This window comes from Cervus canadensis, chromosome 5 (assembly GCF_019320065.1).
Source record: "Cervus canadensis isolate Bull #8, Minnesota chromosome 5, ASM1932006v1, whole genome shotgun sequence".
NCBI lineage: Eukaryota > Metazoa > Chordata > Mammalia > Artiodactyla > Cervidae > Cervus > Cervus canadensis.
In genome coordinates, this window is record NC_057390.1 from 74735915 (window position 1) to 74754433 (window position 18519).

At 40.1% G+C, this 18519-nt stretch overlaps 1 protein-coding gene across 1 annotated transcript; it reads left to right on the forward strand.

Moving 5' to 3' along the window:
- The first annotated feature begins 875 nt into the window (after positions 1-875).
- On the forward strand, positions 876-16643 carry LAPTM4A (lysosomal protein transmembrane 4 alpha). The gene is made up of 7 exons (XM_043469304.1): positions 876-1148; positions 9269-9389; positions 12569-12645; positions 12750-12872; positions 13700-13795; positions 14636-14734; positions 16014-16643. Exons 1-7 carry the CDS (start codon positions 1038-1040, stop codon positions 16086-16088), a joined length of 702 nt encoding a protein of 233 aa, XP_043325239.1. The 5' UTR covers positions 876-1037; the 3' UTR covers positions 16089-16643.
- The last annotated feature ends 1876 nt before the right edge of the window (positions 16644-18519 follow it).

Below are 18519 nucleotides of genomic sequence, written 5' to 3' on the forward strand. Positions count from 1 at the left end.
GTTTGAGGGCCACAGTTGACCACCACAATAGCCTCTGTTTACTTAAATGACAGGTTACGCTCTCTGGTCACACTTGACTGCACAAAAATGGAGCGCTCCCCTAGATTCAGAATACCCAGAAAGGTGAGCCAGACTATGGCCCGTTTTTCATGGAAGACACCCAAGAACCTCAGTCCATTTCATTATGTTTCACAATTTTTCCTTATAAAAGTCACTCAATCTGTAAACACCCAGAAACTAAACAGTTCTGCCCTATGTTTTCCTCAATTCTTTTCTTCTCTGGCAGAGTAGCATGGTATTTCTTCGCTCCCAACAAAGAGGTATCAGACTGACAGGGGAACGCTAACATCTGATCCCTCTAAAAAGTCTGCCATTTAAGCAGCCAGGAGGGCCCCAGAGCAGGGGTTAGCCCCGCCCCCTTCTCCACAGGCACCGCCCCTGGCCAGCCCCATAATTGAGCTATGACGCAAAGGTCACGTGAGCAGCCGTGGTCCCGTGATGCGTTCGAGCAGTACGTGGCAGATTCACTCAGACAAGTCCTCCGTGCCCGGTTTCTGCCACCTACTGCATCTAGACTTTCTTTTTTCCCGTTAAATGCCTCTCACCTCCCCGTTTTCACCTCGGGGAAGGTGATCTACCAGACTCCCTCTCCACCCCGAACTATCCTAGGCCCAGCCGTCTAGTAAGAGGAGGGGAATCCATTAGCGCCGAGGAGAGTTGCGGCTCTGATTGGGTGTGAGATCCTGTCAATCTCTAGGCTTTTCCAATCAAAACCCGCTTCCGCCTAGCTTCCCGCTCTTCCATTGGCCTGAGTGCGGGGAAGGCTGAGGAAAAGGGTAAACAGAGCTCTCGCGGGAACAGCGCTCTGCCCTCAGTGCGCAGGTGCGAAGCCTCTTGGTTTGGGGGCCCGGGCAGGGGGCCGGGCTTGAAGACGCGTCGTTTGGTTTGGCCTCAGTGACGGAGCTCTCCGTCTTCAACCGCTGGGCGGAAGGCGTTTGTTAGGGGCCCCGGCAAGAAAGAGGCCCTCGAGGTTCCCGATGGTGTCCATGACTTTCAAGCGGAGCCGCAGCGACCGGTTCTACAGCACCCGGTGCTGCGGCTGTTGCCATGTCCGCACCGGGACGATCATCCTGGGGACCTGGTACATGGTAAGAGCGGGCGAGGAGGGAGGAAAGGGGCCATGGTGGGGGGAGGATACGCCGGAGCAGGAAGCGGGAGAGAGCGCGTATTCGAACGGGAGGATCCACTGGGAGGGGATGGGGCGGGGAGGCCTCGGAGACTGTCTTTTTAGTGGCCTCTTAACTTTGGAGGGGGGCAGATTTGTGAGTGGGAATCGGAGTGGGGGTGGGAGGGAACAGGGAAATTGTTTTCTGTTTTTTTGGCAAGAATAAGAAGAGAAAAGGGTGTTGGGGAAGGCACAGGCGTTGCGGCCTGGGGTGGGGTGGGGGGGCTGCGGGAGGAAAGAGCTCGATTTTGGTGTGGTCAGTTCTGGAAATGACCAGGTTGCGGGATCTTTTTGTGTGCGTCCGTGATCTAAAGGAACTTCCCCCCGCCACCGCCACACCCACACCCCCCCGTCAAGTGCTTCCTGGAATTTTTTTTTAACCGCCCCCCCCCCCCCAAGGAAAGAATTAGCGCACCTTCAGAGATGCAGCCTAGTTTTAAACATTATTGTCTTACCTGAAGGGAAGGCAAGAGATCCAGTTTAAGAAGAGTTTTCTCTTGTTTCTGGAGCTTATTTGTTCCAGTGTGTTTGGGATGTAGGCAGACACGTCTCTGTTGTGAGTCTGTAAATTCGCTTGGAGTTAATACCTTTGGCCAGGATTTACTTACTATCTGCCTTTTTCCTAATGCAGTAGGCTTTCTCCTGTCCGCTCGTGAGACGCTTTTCACCAGAGAACCATTCAGGTTTTTGAGACCTTTGTCTAGAACCTGCTGTGTTTTGGTAACGTGCTAATGTTCCCGGGGGGGTGGGGGGGGGGCAGCGGCAGGATTTGTGCAATTCTGAGTCGTAACCAGGTTGACAGTGTTACTGATTGGTGGTTCACTAGTAATGCCTTTGTGATTTCTTAGCACCATCTTCACTAGTATCCGTTTTCATTGAAGCTCATTTGTGATTTGTAAATATGTGATTCCGTTTAGGTAGTCTGGGGTTATGATGACTTCACAGAAGTTTTGACAAACTTCTCATATTGTCAGCTTGGTCATCTTCGCTAATGACTTTGTTATTTTTAAAATCTTTATTTGTTTTTGTTTTGAGAGGTTGTGGCATTAGTGATAATGCAGTTTCTGATAACTGTGAACTGCAAAAAGGGAAGAGCTTTATTATAGTTTTTTGTGTGTGTGTGTTTTTTTTTTTTTTTTGCCTTTCGCCTTTCTCTGCTCTCATTTATTCCCAACCCAGAGGTTCCATCAAAATTACTACTGTTAGGTAAACACAAGATGAGAATCATCTTCAGTTAGGCAGATACAGTTTCATGCCCATGCACAGGGGACCTGAACTCCACGTTATTCCTTATTTACATTTTTTTTTTTTTTTTACCATCTTGCTTCATTAATGTACATTAAAAACGAAACTTGAATGGGTAGGCTTATTTGCTTGTTTCTAAGCTTATTATTTCCTCTACTTTCATCTTCAGAAACATATTGCTATAATTATATCACCTTTCCCCGCAAAGACCCTCACCCCTTTTGTATTTTAACTGATTTGTAATACTGGACATGCATTATATTTCTAATTTTGTTCTTCATTTTTTTAAAGGACTAGGTCTTATGTTTCTTTTGTTTGTTCTTAGCTCTGCCTTCCCTAAATGAATAATTCAAATCTTTAAGGTCCTGAAGCCTTTATTATTCAACCTTGTTTCCCTCATCCCTGGAAGATGACCTTCCCTTTACTTAGTTGAGAAAGAGTCCAGCAACCTGGGACTCTTCCATGCAAACTTAATCTTCCCGTTTCTTCTCAGATCCTTCCCTCCATTCACAGAACAAAGGATCTCTAACTCCTCGAAAAGAAAATAAGCACCATCTCAGTTTCAGCCATCTGAATGTAATTGGCTGTGTTTCTTTCCAAGGCAGATTTTTTTTTTGCTGCTCTGGACTCAGTTCATAAAAAAGAAAGGAATAGCAAGCAAAAGTGGGAGTTACAAACCGTGAAACTCAACATACAGAGAGAAGAATTTTAGTAAGGGCATTTATTCTTTCAAAATAGAGAACAGGGAGTTTTACATCTGTTTCCCACTGGAAGGACTTGATGTGAAAACATTTTGCATAGCTCCGTTTTTCCATGCTTTAGTTTCATAAAAAGATGCCATAAACTATTCTTTCTTTACGTGGATTTTTCTAGTTCATGGAATATAATACGCTGCTTATATCAGTTCATCTGCTTTAAGAGATCTGTTGCTCAGCTACAGTGCAAATGGCCGCGGTGCACATACGAAAAGAAGTTACAGGGACATGTGTTATTCATCTTTTGTCTTCCTATCAGCTGCCACACAGAGGCTCTGAAGTGTTTTCTTGTCTTGACCGTGGCATCTGCCCTTAAGATACTGATGGCATTGCAATGAAGTTTGGAGCAAAGATCTGAAAGCACAGTGTCAAGGAACGAGAAGATAATAAGTAATAACAGATTCAAATTAGGTTAAGGATTGGAAAAGGCCATTGGTTTTGTTGATTATAGTATTGCTGGTGACATTCAAAACTGTGGCTTCGGGATCCTGGCAACGTAAAGACATAATTTCTGCCTAGTTGGGGAGACAACATTTAAAAACCAAGACCACCAAGACACAAAGAGGACTTGTCCAAACAGAGCACTTTTCTTTTTTCTTTTTGCCAGAAGCTTCTTTACTAAGCGATATGATAGGGGAGTGGGTGAAGTCCAAGTACCTTGTCAGGATACTCTTCTTCCTGTATTCCAGGTGGGAGAATATTTATGATTCTCTTTGAGGTTGCCCGGTGCTGCTTGGAACCAACTGGGGGTGCAGTCCTTGCCCCTGCTGGTTGCAGATGCTGTAGCAGTAAGTTTCTATTGGATACAGTGTGACTGCTTTCTAGCATTTGCTTCTGCTGAGGTCATGTTAGGTGATTGTGCACTGTGTACCAAAGGGTTAATTATATGGTAGTAAACGGTGCAGAAGACACTGAGAAGCCAGAACCAGTTACTATATGTACCAGCCCTGAAGTGCTAGCTTTTGGCATTTAGATTTGAAGAAGCATGTCTGGCTTAATACCCAGTTTAAATAATAGGGAATTTCAGAATGAGTTCCAGATTAAACTCGTTGACGTTCATAAATTTGTTTTTTCTATCATTTAGTGAAAAAGTTGAAGCCAGATGATTTTTAAACATTTTCTTAGGTTGGAAAAAGCCATTGGTTTTGTTGATTATAGTATTGTTGATGCTGTTCAAAAGTGTGGCTTTGGGATCCTGGCAATCTAAGGAGAGAGAAGTTCAGATGTTTATTGAATGGTTGAAAATGAGCTTTAAAGTCTACAGCAGCAGTGTCCTCCTTCATGGTTGATGGTGTACTACAAGAAGGCATTTAGAGCACTGGTTAAAATTGTAGGTCTTGGAAAGGTGTAATAATATATAGCTAATTTTTTAGGAGTATCTTCACCATAAACAGTCTAAAAGTGAGGTAGCTAGGGAAAAAGTGAAGACAGGCTCCTCAAGCTGTATTCCTTCCCAGTCCTCACTCCTGACTCTTTAAATCAGTATGGCGTATTTATATTTCAGAGTCAGTGTGTTTCCCCAAACACTTTTAAAAAACTTCATTGACAAAAATCTCCAATTACAAAAAGACTGAAATAGTATAAAAGCCTTTCATTTACTTATACAGTTTCAACTACTAACAGCCATTTTGCCAATTCCAGTTAGTTTTGTAATAGTTCAGTTGTTTTCCTGGTGAAGCTTCCTTGCTTCCAAGCCAGAAGCAGCTGGTTTCCTCACTGTTTATCTGGAAGAATTACCGCATACCTCTTGTGTGTACTTATTAAAAATGCTAATTACACATTTGACTTTTTCTCCCTACAACAGGATATCCTCTTTGAGGGAGAAAGATGCTATGCCTTTCTCTATAAAATGTGTGTGTAACAGTAACTTATTAGAGCATTTGAAGTATTCATTAGACTATTGTTAAATGAATTGTCTCCTCCAAAAATAGTAGGAATATCTCATTTGTAACTGCACAAAAGGGTAAACAGCTGTTATGCTTACATTTAACTACATACACATTTAACAGCATTTTTAAAGACAGTCAGTTTTGGTCTTTATCTGATGACAGCTGTCTGCTGACTTGCCTGAGACCCTTATCACGATGCCCTAAAACATTGTTCTAATTATAGTCTGAGCAGAAGTTGGGTTGTGGCAGAATATGCTATGGGAAAACTAAAGAATAAGGATTAAAAAAAAATAAAACCAGTCCTCAGGAATCTTCTAGGATGGGTGTGGCTATGAAATGAGAAGCAAAGAGGAATTATTCTCCCGAGGCTGAGTGCTTCCAAAGATCTGATCCTATTCCTTTGAAACAAGTGAAATGTGACACATCTGTTCTTTGTTATTGTTTGTTTACTTATATAAAGTGTGCAAAAGGCTTATAACACAAACAATATTGTTTGCCCCAGTAAATGCAGTACCCCTTCAGCATGGATGTGATCATTGCCCAGGCTGTTGACATGTATGCATATTTGCGGCATTCTGTACCTCTCCGTGTGACTAGATTTAGAAGTCAGTCATTATTTTAATTACATTTTTTGCTAATTTACTTTCTTGAATGCAGTAAAAGGGAAAAAGGAATCAGGAATAAATATGCTGAAGTTGTTTGTATGTAGTTGCTCTCTTCAGATTTTATATTACAAGATCACAAAGTTAATTTTATTTGTGTTTTGAAAAATGCTGCATGGAACTTAGAAGTACCAATGGTAATCAAAAGTAAATAGAACGGAGTCTATGAGCATAGGATAGGTACTCAGGGGTGAAGATAAGCTCACAGGATGAGTTTTCTAGATGAGTGCTTTAAAATGTTACATTGAGGTGCTAATGAAATATAATTAATCAGTGAAGAGTTGAAAAATCCTTTTGAGCTTGTAATGAAATAGTGCTGCAATTTATCATTTCTTGCTTCTTTTGATTAGACCTATGATTTATTTTGTTTAATATTCAGGAGAATGACTCACAATGAAAAGAAACTTGAAGTGTCACTAATACTAGAAGATAATAGTGGGTGAGTCTGTGACGTACCCATGAAAGAGAAGAAAAGATTTTTATAAATCCTACATGTGATGCAAATATTTAAGAAAGGAAAAATAAACTCCTAAATATTTTTGATGTGTCATTTCCTTCATTTTGTAATTGAGTTTGCATGTTATTCTTCACATAAGTATTTTTCTTTCCCATACAGAGCTTTTAAACTATGACAGTATTGTGCTTAGTAAAGAAGGGTTTGCTGAATTGATCTTGAACTGATTTCCGTACACAGAATATACGGTGTCTTAGTAGAGATAACTGTTCAATAGTTAATTCACTTAATTGTATTAGCTCATAAACTACCTACCCTGTCCAAAACCCACTGCAATAAAAACGGGCAGTTAAAAATCAGCCATCAACTGGGGAGTCACCTTGAAAATATGATTGTGTCTTGTAAGATCTTTCAAGTGTTGAAGGATGAAATACCTTGCTTTTGAGCAGTGCAAGGAAAAGGCATGTACCTGAATGTATTTAGAGAGTAGTAAACATTTTGTAGCCTTAGATAATGGTTCATTTTGGAAAGATCTCAAAAGAAGAGTTGCTTAGGAATGGTTGTAAGTGATCCTGTAGTAGTAAGAAGGAAGATGTTTTTAAAAGAACCAGATTGATGTCCTAGCTCTGTCCTGTTACCACCTCAGTGAGCTTAACACTTGGTATTTCACTTCGCTGAACCTTAGTTTAACTGTCAGCAAATGAACATAAGTCATACTTCACAAGGTTGTTGTGAAGAATAGTCAAATAATATATGTAAATTTACTTGATTTATAGTGTATCTTCAGAAATATCAATTGATTCCGAATTAGGTATTGTGACGTTTATCTTATTTAAAAAACTTGGGCTGCTTGTCTTCGAGAATGTGAAATGCCTTTAGCTGATAAGCTTATTTATCATTCAGGGTGGACAGAAGAGAGCTCCATGATAGAGATTGTTTAAAACACTATTGATAAAGAAGCTCAGATGTCCCTTGAAAGTATCCCATGTTCACAAAGGGAAGGAGGGCAGATGCTGTGGACTTTAGATAGGGAAGCCTGCTCCAGTTCTTAAATCATTAGCAGGGTTGTTTTGAGCACTTAAAGGAAGTGGTGCCTCTTGGGATAACTGTGTAATTCACTAACAACTAGAGGCGTAAAGAATTTCCTTTTTGAATTGGAGGTACACCCTGGTAAACTAGGGAAATTCACCAGATACCGGTGATAGGATTTCAGCAGGATGTTTGACAAAGTCTCTAGATGTTACTTTGGATCAGATATAGACTTTATTCAAAAGCTGCTGACCAATGGGAAGAGAAGAGCCTCTATCTGGCAGCTTGTCCTCAGCCCTGTTCTCTTGCTAGTGACTTAGGTGGAGAATCTCATTACATGATAATCATATTTTCAAATGCAGGAAGCTGGGAGAGCAAAAATCTATCCATAGGGTGTCAGAATTCAGATGGAGAAAATATTGATAGGCAAGAATGTTATAAGATGAAATTTGATTGCAGATAATGTGTAAGGGCTTATGCTTGGGCCTCTGAATCCAACTGTACAGGTAGATATAGATGGTAGCTTAGCAGGATCAAGTGTGAAAAAAAATTGGGAGTTTTAGGGAGTCACTCATGTGACACTTAAAAGATTTATGCAGCCAGTGCATAAAAGAACCAGACTGTGTTAATTGAAATTTGTTTCAGATGTGTTGATTGAAATGTTAGTTAGGATGTGGGATCTGAGATCCTGATGTGCTGTGATCAGATTGATCTCTCATTTTACTAGTTTGTTGAGCAAAGTTGGCTTAAAACTCAACATTCAGAAAACTAAGACCAGGGTATCCAGTCCCATCACTTCTTGGCAAATAGATGGGGAAGCAATGGAAACAGTGAGAGGCTTTATTTTGGGGGGCTCCAAAATCACTGCAGATGGTGACTGCAATCATGAAATTAAAAGACTCTTGTTCCTTGGAAGAAAAGCTATGACCAACCTTGTAGACAGCATATTAAAAAAAAAGCAGGGACATTACTTTGCTGACAAAGGTTCATCTAGTCAAAGCTATGGTTTTTCCAGTAGTCATGTATGATGTAAGAGTTGGACTATAAAGAAAGCTGAGCGCTGAAGAATTGATGCTTTTGAATTGTGGTGTTGGAGAAGACTTGAGAATCCCTTGGACTGCAGGGAGATCCAACCAGTTCATCCTAAAGGAAATCAGTTCTGAATATTCATTGGAAGGACTGATGCTGAAGTTGAAACTCCAGTACTTTGGCTACCTGATTTGAAGAACTGACTCATTGGCAAAGACCTGATGCTGGGAAAGATTGAAGGCAGGAGGGGAAGGGGACGACAGAGGACAAGATGGTTGGATGGCATCGCTGACTCGATAGATGTGAGTTTGAGCAAACTTCGGGATTTCGTGATGGACAGGGAAGCCTGGCGTGCTGCAGTCCGTGGGGTTGCAAAGAGTCAGACACACTGAGCGACTGAACTGAGGTGTTAGAGGAGCACTTATTCAGACGGGATAACAAAATATCTCAAACCGTAGAATTAAGACCAGTAGGCGGAAGTTAAGTGATGTAGTCAAAGCCTTTTTAAGTATTTGAGTGTAGCTGAAGAGGAAATAATTCCTTACCACTGTACAGGAGATACTGTGGAGAGGCCTTAGACTTACCTGTGATGGATCATTACATACCTAGACATGGAAATTATATTTATCGGATTGATCAGCTTCTTCAAATCCAGAAATTCTGAGATAGGAATATGAATAAATATGTGACTCAAATGAGCAATTTGTGATCTCTCGTCTTTCATTGTTGTGCCTTTTTATTCTGTTTTATTAATATAGGATCAGTCCAACATCTTTTCTCTGAAATGACTAAGTTTATACTTTATGAAATATTTAAAGTATTTTTAAAGTCGTATTGTGTATTTTATCTCACAGGTAGTCCCCATTTTATGTCTTTGTTACTCCGGGGAAGATGATAGTTAAATAGAGGACATCTAAAGATTTGTCTTGGGGACTGCTTCCTGATTAATAATATAGTTGATAAAATGTTATCTTTCATAGGTGGTCAACCTGTTGATGGCAATTCTGCTGACTGTGGAGGTAACACACCCAAACTCAATGCCAGCTGTCAACATTCAGTATGAAGTCATTGGCAATTACTATTCGTCTGAGAGAATGGCTGGTATGTTTTTAGTTGAAACTTTGGCCTGCTAATCACACACACACACTTGTTAGGTAGAGGATTGATTGTTATATTTGCTGAGGCACAAAATGAGTTTGTAGGCTTTTCAAAAATACTCAGAGTTGAAGAGTCAGAAGATCTACTGGACTGCTAGGAGATTTCTGAGAAATGTGCATTGTCTGCATTGAAATACTGTGGAAAGAGGAGGGGAGAAGAAATTAGAAGACTGAGTCTTTGAGGGTCAGCTGGTAAGTGTAGTAGAGGATGGAAGGTTTGCTCATGGAGCACAATCCTACAGTAAAATATAGAATACAAATTATTTGAATATTTGGTGGTATCTTTTGCTCAGGGTCTCAATTCTTAATATATTTTTATTGTTTAGATGAAGATTTGACATTGGACTTAAAAATAGAGTATTCCTAGAACATTCATGGAAATTACTTTTTAAAATTATTTATTCCCAATAGTATTTCTATTATTTTTCTCTAAAATGCAGTTTTAATTTTATGTTAAAAATCATGTTAAAAATTTAATATTTGAACAGAAAATTATGCTTCAGACTTTTAGTGTGAACAGTTTTCTTCAGAAAAATATTTCCAGTTCACATGTGTTTTATATTTATAATATTGTAGGATCTTAATTATATTTTTAGATTAGCTTTTGTCATAAACTGCACATTTTTACATTATGATCCTCTTTGATCCGTTAGTGAAGTGGTTTTTTTTTTTTTTTTTTTAAATTTGCTTGTTAATTCAAATAATTATTGTCCTCAGGCCTAACCTATTTCTCTAGAGCAGGTAGAGTTTTGTGGCCATTAATAATACGTTATAGTATGATGACACTAACAGTTGTTCATATTGTGTTTTTTTAAGTGTTTTTGTTTTGTTTTTACATGAGAATCCTAGTTTTACTTTCAAACATATATAATCTTTTAATTTTGTTGTCAAGTTCATACAGAGATACCAAGAATATATGGAAGCATTCCTTCTGGCATTTGATTTTTTTTTTCCTGAATAAATCTGTTTTTAATTAAAAATCAGAATAGAACAATAAATGAAACTTTAGCTTCTGATAATGATATTTTTTTTGGCATTTATAAACTTTAACACTAGGCTGTAAAATTTTACTGAATCTGCTAATGTCAGCATTTTCCTTTATCATGTATGTTGCTCTTAAAATTGAGGTGTAGAAAATATTTATGGTTACTGATATTCTCGTAGGTCTGTGCAACTGGCTCTTAAGTCACAAGTTTATTGTGTGTTGCGTGACTGTTGTTGCTGCTGCAGAGAAAATCACACTCATTATATTTTTGTTGATCATATTCTCCTGAAGTCCTCAGTTCAGCTCAGTTCAGTCCCTCAGTTGTGTCCTACTCTTTGCGACCCTATGGACTGCAGCACGCCAGGCTTCCCTGTCCATCACTTCCAGAGCTTACTCAAACTCATGTTCATCAAGTCGGTGATGCCATCCAACCATCTCATTCTCTGTCGTCCCCTTCTCCTCCCGCCTTCAATCTTTCCCAACATCAGGGTCTTTCAGATAAGTCAGTTCTTCATATCAGGTGGCCAAAGTATTGGAGTTTCAGCTTCAGCATCAGTCCTTCCAATGAATGTAAGCAAATATAAAAATACATAGTTCTTGGTAATACAGTAGTTGGTATTTCTTTGGAAGGTAAAATTTGACCATCCTACAGACCTGGTGTTGCAAAGGTAAGTTAATTTCTGATCACTGGCCTGATAACCAATTTTTTAAAAAATGAAGTTTGTGATTAATTATTTTTAATCAGCCAAACAGGCTATAACACTCAGTTTATATGAAATACTTCTGCAGCATATGCAAGCTGTTTTTCAGATAGGAATTTATTGTTAGTTATACTCACCTGGGAGATGGGTAAACACTTGGGACCTCCCAGAGGAGGTTCTGAATATGGTGCAAATCTGAGGATCTTCTCTGGGCACTGAGCCCTCATGTTTTGCTTGCTTTATTGATTGACACCTACTGGAGTATCCCTTGTTCCAGGCATTAAATGTGTTTTGCACCCACCACCCCATCTCTCCTCTGTTTTGCTGTTTGTTGCTCCAGTGGAAGACTTTGAGCTTCACTTTAATTATTTCAGTATTTTAAGAAGTCTAAATCAACTCGTAGTCTTCCAGCAACGGATTTTTGAAAGCTAATTGTTTGAATTACACATTTGCTTCCAAGTTTGTTTATATCTGAATTCTTCCCTCTGAGAGCCATTGTGTGCTGCAGCAGGGAAGTTCTTTAAACCTTTAACTTGTAGTTGTCCTGTGTCCTCTAGGAAAATTTAGAGAGAGGTCTTCTTAGTTCAGTGCCAGATACTGATGCTGTTTGTATTTCCACGTGACACAGTGATACGTAACACTTAGCCACTAGTGTGAACACTGAGCAGGTAGTCTAATCGTTCGTTGTTATTAGTGCCTTTCAGGTTTTGGTATCTAGCCAGAGCCAGAGAATCAACTTTAGACTCTTACAGTGTTAAGAAGCTCATCAGGTCAAGTGTGGGTGCTTTTTGGTTTGTTTTGTTTGAGATTACATGAGCACTTTGTGAAAAAGTTGAGTGGACGTGGATTAATATAGAGAAAGGCAGCAACCCGAGGAAGGATTGAGGAACAAAGAAGAAAATAGACCTGGATGTAGCCGAGAAGCCATGGTGAAGGGATGCGGAGCAGGGAGTTTGGGTGTTGAGGTGGAAAAGGGGGATTGAGGGAGAACTTAGACTTTCAGGTGATTTATTTTATCTTAGACAAGAGGGGGCGTCTGTACAACTTGGGGTTTAAACAAATACCAGCCTTTTGCTCCGGTTGAACCCTGCTTATCTCACAAGACTCAACTTGTGTTATTTCATTTATGTTTTTTCCCTGATCTAAAGGCAAAACTAATTGTTTTTTGCTTCTGTTGTAGCACTTGCCACATTGCATTATAATTATCTGTTTGCCCATATTCAAAACTTAGACTCTGGGCAGAGAGCTGTCTCTGGCAGAGTACCAGGTTCATGTGCTGTCCTAAATCAGTGGCCATGAGTCGTAGCAGTTTAACAAATAAGAAAGAGCAAAGGCTTGAATTTCTTAAGCTTCGTTACTTAATAACATTTTGTCATAAAGAGTTATGCTTTTTGTTATATAAGTAGCTTAATTAGATTTTTGCTTCTGTTTTCATAGATAATGCCTGTGTTCTTTTTGCTGTCTCTGTTCTTATGTTTATAATCAGTTCAATGCTGGTATACGGAGCAATTTCTGTAAGTATTCTATACTTTTCTTTTAGAGTTTTGACTTTTACTGCGTGGTACTGAGTCATTCCATATATGTGATGTGATGTTGTGGTTATTATTTTTTCCTTCAGTATCAAGTGGGTTGGCTGATTCCATTCTTCTGTTACCGGCTTTTTGACTTTGTTCTCAGCTGCCTGGTTGCTATCAGTTCTCTGACTTATTTGCCAAGAATCAAAGAATATCTGGATCAGTTAGTAAGTGTGTATGCTAATAAAACTTTAAAAATTTTTTTCATTTGTTGAAAATCAAAGCTTTTGGGTACTATTTTTATTTAATCTACTATTTTTTTAAGTGTTTCAAAGTAATTATCATTACTACTGTTACCATATTGAAATAAAAAAGATGAAAATAGAATATCTTCTTACATGTGGATAATTAAATATTAAAAGTCCTTAAAGGTGGATATCATAGAACTTAAGGAGTAGTTCCACTTTTGAGTGTATGAAAAGTAAATAAATAATTGGACTGTGTTTGGCACTCTTTGGAGTTGTACTCATTGGCACTCAATGGTACTGTCAAAGACAGTACCGTCTGTCTTTGCAAGCATCTATAGCAGATATGTGAGTGCCTCCTGTATTCTTCACTCTATCCTAGGCAAACTGTTGGTGTATGGTGTATAAATATAACATCCTTTTCTTCAAGGAGTAAACCATGTATTTGGGGAGTCAAGACATGAAGATCTTATTTGTAATAATAAACTAGGGCTGTCCCATGACAGCAGGAAGTGAGCAAAGGTTAATGCTGTGGGATAGAGGGGCAGGGAACACTGTGGCCTGAAATAAGGTCTGGTGGATAGAGGTGTAGGATCCAGATAAATGAAAATTAGTTTCAAAAATGCGTCTTTTAGGTATTTTATTGCAACCTACTTTAGAGAGTCCATCTTGCATACTGCAAACTTATTGTTCGTTCATTCAAAAAAACATTTATTGATTGCTTCCTATGTGCAAGGCACTCTGCTTGAGGACTCTAGATCCCCTTTTCTGCTCTGCCTATTCATCCCTGCCTTTTTTTTTTTTTATAGCCTGATTTTCCCTATAAAGATGACCTCCTGGCATTGGACTCCAGCTGCCTCCTGTTCATTGTTCTTGTGTTCTTTGCCTTGTTCATCATTTTTAAAGTGAGTTGCTGACTAAGTATTTGGTGGGGAGGGGGGCATTTGGACTGTGAGAGTGTCCTTCCGGACCTTCTTGTTGCCGTGTCTTCTCACAGCTCTCCTTATTTTAATGTGGTAGAGATCGCTCCCAGGGAATGTCTTCTGTCCTTTTCAGACAGTGGTTGGAGATAACCAGGATTCTTCCTGTCTAGGAACATCATTATGTTTTTGGACATGGTTCATGGTTGGGATTGAAAATCTCTTAAAACTCCCAAAGTTCAGAAATAGAATTCCTTCTGCAGCATAGTGGTTGTCACACGTGAATTGGACTCCCAGACTTGGGTTTCTCTGTAAAACAGTGGTAATAAAGCTTGTGACATTTAAGTGAGGGCATAGAGGGAAAGCTGGCCTGTACTTGGTCCAAGTGGATGCCGGTTCCCTTCTCTATGGAGAAAATGTGGGGAGAGCATTATAAGACTCCTTAATTTTAGAGCAGGTAAATTAAAATTAAAATTAAATTTATAAGTTAAAAAATAAAGTTAGTTGCTCAGTTGTGTCTGACTCTGTTCAACCCTGTGATTATAGCCCACCAGGCTCCTCTGTCCATGGAATTTTACAGACAGGAATACTGGAGTGGGTTGCCATTTCTTTCTCCAGGGGATCGTCCCAACCCAGGGATCAAACCTGCATCTCTTACATCTCCTGCACAGGCAGGCGGGTGCTATACCAGTAGAGCCACCTGGGAAGCCCTAAAAGAAGAGGCAGTTGCCGCCAGTGGCTTCATGGTGCAGCCACATTAAAACTGTATAATTTTACATACAGTTGAGTTCCGAGTATATGTAAATTTTGTTTGTATTCCTTTAGGCTTATCTGATTAACTGTGTTTGGAACTGTTATAAATACATCAACAACAGAAACATGCCAGAGATTGCTGTGTACCCGGCCTTTGAGGCACCTCCACAGGTGAATGATCTTTTATGATATTAAAGCTTCACTAGCCATTATTGAGAATTCCCAAAAGAAGAATCTAAACCTTGACTTTCTCTTCAATGCTGTTAAGTATGGTTTAGGGCACGAATAGCTTAAATCTACAAGTTTCAGCATTTCCCAGTTGGAATCCCGGGTATGTGGGCTAGAAACACCCTGCACTGCTCATCTCATTCCATCCGGCCAATGGTTTTGACTCATGATCAGTCTCCAAGTATTGCATTTTGAGGGGGAGACCAATCAGTGAACAGCAGTATGAGTGATGCCAGGCCCTTGGCTTCTGGAACTTCTGAGGATAGGATACCATCAGCTGAAGCTTGTGGTGTTTTCCAAAAACATCCATAGGATCCAAAGGGGAAGCCGACTTTCCTGTAGGGAGAAGAATGCAGTAGGTTCCAAGAGTCTGTTGGGAGGCCTCCTTCTCAGACCCTCTAGTTGCTGCTCTACTGCCTTCCAGCCTTCCAGCATATGTAGAGTATATATGGCCCGTGTAGCATCAGCCTGTCACATTGGAGTCACTTAGCTTAAAAATGCCACTTTTTATCTAGGTATGCCCTTCACCTTAGAGCAGGCGATACAAGTGCTTGATGCTTTGACTACAGATTCTGATAAAATACAGCCTTGTACTGAAGTGTTCCTGTAGCAGGGTTCAGCGGGCCCTTCGCCGAGACCCTCCATTCCTGAGGTGACTTGGCCTGGCTGCTTTATCAGTCACAGTGGAGTGAGGGGAGGGCACCACATGCTGCCTCTCAGGGTGTCCTGGTGACCTCAGGGTCTGTTCAGAAGCAAAATTGTTTCTGCCTTCCCTTCTTACCTTCCTCTTCTGTTATCCTCTCTAGTGATCTTGGATCAGACATATCCCCTGCATGTAAAGCTCCAAGTTATTAGTTATCTCTACTCCCAAGAACTATAGTTGACCCTTGGACACCACAGCTTTTAACTAGAGAATCCACTAATATGTAGATGTTTCTCAGTAGGAAATACTACAATACTACCCAGTCTGCATTGAGTCCATAGATGTGGAACCACAGATACGGAGGGCTGACTGTGTGCAGTGTTGGCACGCCTAACGCTCTCGTTGCTCAGGGGTCAGGTATCCTGAAGAGTCAGGTGTACTTAGCTAACAGTTTCTTTAGCTCTCCTCTGTGGGTTGGTATACCCCTATTTAAGATATTAAATCTGAAAACTGAGTTATTAAGATAGAAATTTAAAGGAGAATTAAATCCAATATAATTTTTTTCTTGTCTCTTTTCAGTATGTTTTGCCAACCTATGAAATGGCAGTGAAGATGCCTGAGAAAGAACCACCACCTCCGTACATACCTGCCTGAAGAAATTCTGCCTTTGTCAATAAACCCTATACCAGCTTTTTGTCTTGTTCATTTTACAGAATGCTGCAACACAGGGCTTATCATACTTGTTTGATACAAAGTACATTTTCCTTTGTTTAAGCATTTATTTTCAAACACTAACAAGCTTTTTGGATATGTATTAAAAGTCAGATTTTGTTGTTGTTGTTAAGTATGTTACATTTTAGTAGTTTTTGAAGACAATCTAGGTTAAGCAAGAGCAAAGTGCCATTGTTTGCCTTTGGTTGGGGGTGGGTGGGAAAGGGGGCATTCTCTACACGTATTCTTTTTTAACTTTGCACTTTCTTTATATAATAGTTTGCATTTTGGTTATTCGCTGCCCTGGATACTTTCAGGAAGAATGAATTAAATATTCAGGGTGAATGAGTTCAGTTTAAGATCTGAAGTTTTCAGCTATGAAAATAGGAAAAATATATAACATTTTAACTTGACTGTGGAAAACGATGGTTGCATGTTTCTAATTTGTATGTGTTTCCATCTTTGAGATAAGATGCTTTAATAAATCTCTTAAATATTTATTGTTGTTTTTAATCTATTACCCTTTTTTGTTGAAACCCAACATTTTCCATTATAAGCAACTCAGACTGCCACAGATTTTTGGCACTTTTGAGTACAGCCATAACCAAGCTTGGTGGACCCAACCTGGCATTGTTTTTCTCCTTGGAATGGGCCATTATGGCCTGTGATCACTACTTCATTCAAGGCACATTTGTCTTTTGGGAAAGGACAGGCCTTAGACTTTATGTAGAGAACAGTCATAATGTTAATCCTAATTATTGCCCCCAGGAAAGGGAAAACTGTTAAGTGGTCATTTTCCAGTAGAGGGAAATCTATTGTTACCTAATGTTAAATATCCTAGTAAATATGCCAAAACTATTTGCCTTTAAAAGTTAATTTTTTCCCCCTCTGCTAGTGCTAGAGAAAAATTTTAGTAGGTTACATAGTATGTTTGATTGTAAAATTCAGATAGAGATAACACTGAAAGATAAATGTTTAGCCCTGTCTTTTAAAATATGAAGCAACTTTGGGACTTCCTTGGTAGTCCAGAGGATAAGACTCTTGAGCTCCCAGTGCAGGGTGTCCAGGTTTGATCCATGGGAAGCAAGGTCCTGGGAAACTTAGGTCCTGCATGCAAGCTACAAGTAAGGGTCTGCATGCCACAATGAAGATCTGAGAGCTGCAACTAAGGCCCAAAGCAACCAAAATATAAAGAGTAAAAAAAAAATGACGCACTTTCATTGTGAGTAGTTCATACATTTCATCATTTTGACCCCTAAGTTTGACACTCCATTCTCGTTCCCATAAGAATGTCTCCTGAGATACTGATGCCCTCCTAATTGACAGAGTTCTATTATCCTAACTTCAGTTTTTGTTTTTTATCATTGAGCGTTATCAACTACCGAACCTTCAAAGTCTGTCTTCTGTTTGACCTTCAAAATATTTTATTAAGGTTTGTCTTACCTTTTTAAGGGCTTCCTTGGTGGCTCAGACGGTAAAGCGTCTGCCTATAGTGCGGGAGACCCGGGTTCAATCCCTGGGTTGGGAAGGTCTCCTGGAGAAGGGAATGGCAACCCACTCCAGTATTGTTTTTTTTTTGGAGAAGGAAATGGCAACCCACTCCAGTACTCTTGCCTGGAAAATCTCATGGATGGAGGAGCCTGGTAGGCTATAGTCCATGGGGTCACAAAGAGTCAGACACGACTGAGTGACTTCACTTGGTGTCTCAGAGGGTAAAGTGCCTGCCTGCAGTTCGGGAAACTCGGGTTTGATTCCTGGGTCGGGGAGAAGGAAATAGGAACCCACTCCAGTACCCTTGCCTGGAAAATCCCATGGATGGAGAAGCCTGGTAGGCTACAGTCCATGGGGTCACAAAGAGTCGGACACGACTGAGCGACTTCACTTTCTTTTAAAAATCTATTCAGTTTCCTTCTCTAGCTGTCTATATCTGCATTCCTCCATGCCACTGTTGTGGTTTTTGGCCATCTTGCTTCACTTTTCCAGTTAATCACTGTGAGTGTAGCTGCAAAAGCTCTGTGAAGTTTCAAGTGTTTCCAAGGTCTGTGAACTCGAGTCCTGTGAGATCCTTGTTCCAAAGATTGAGCTCACTAGAACATACATTCTCTGTGCATTGTAAGCACATTTGCTGTAATGAAAAAGCATGGACTGTAGCACACCAGGCTCCTCTGCCCATGGAATTCTCTAGGCATTCCACTGGAGTGGATAGTCATTACCTTCTCCGGGGGGTCTTCCCAACCCAGGGATTGAACCCTGGTCTCCTGCATTGCAGGCAGATCCTTTACCATCTGAAAGAAGGTAAAGAAGCCCAGGGAAGCCCATGAAAGATTTAGTACATGGAAAATTCTGTGAATTGGCCATTCTCTCTGCTGCTGCT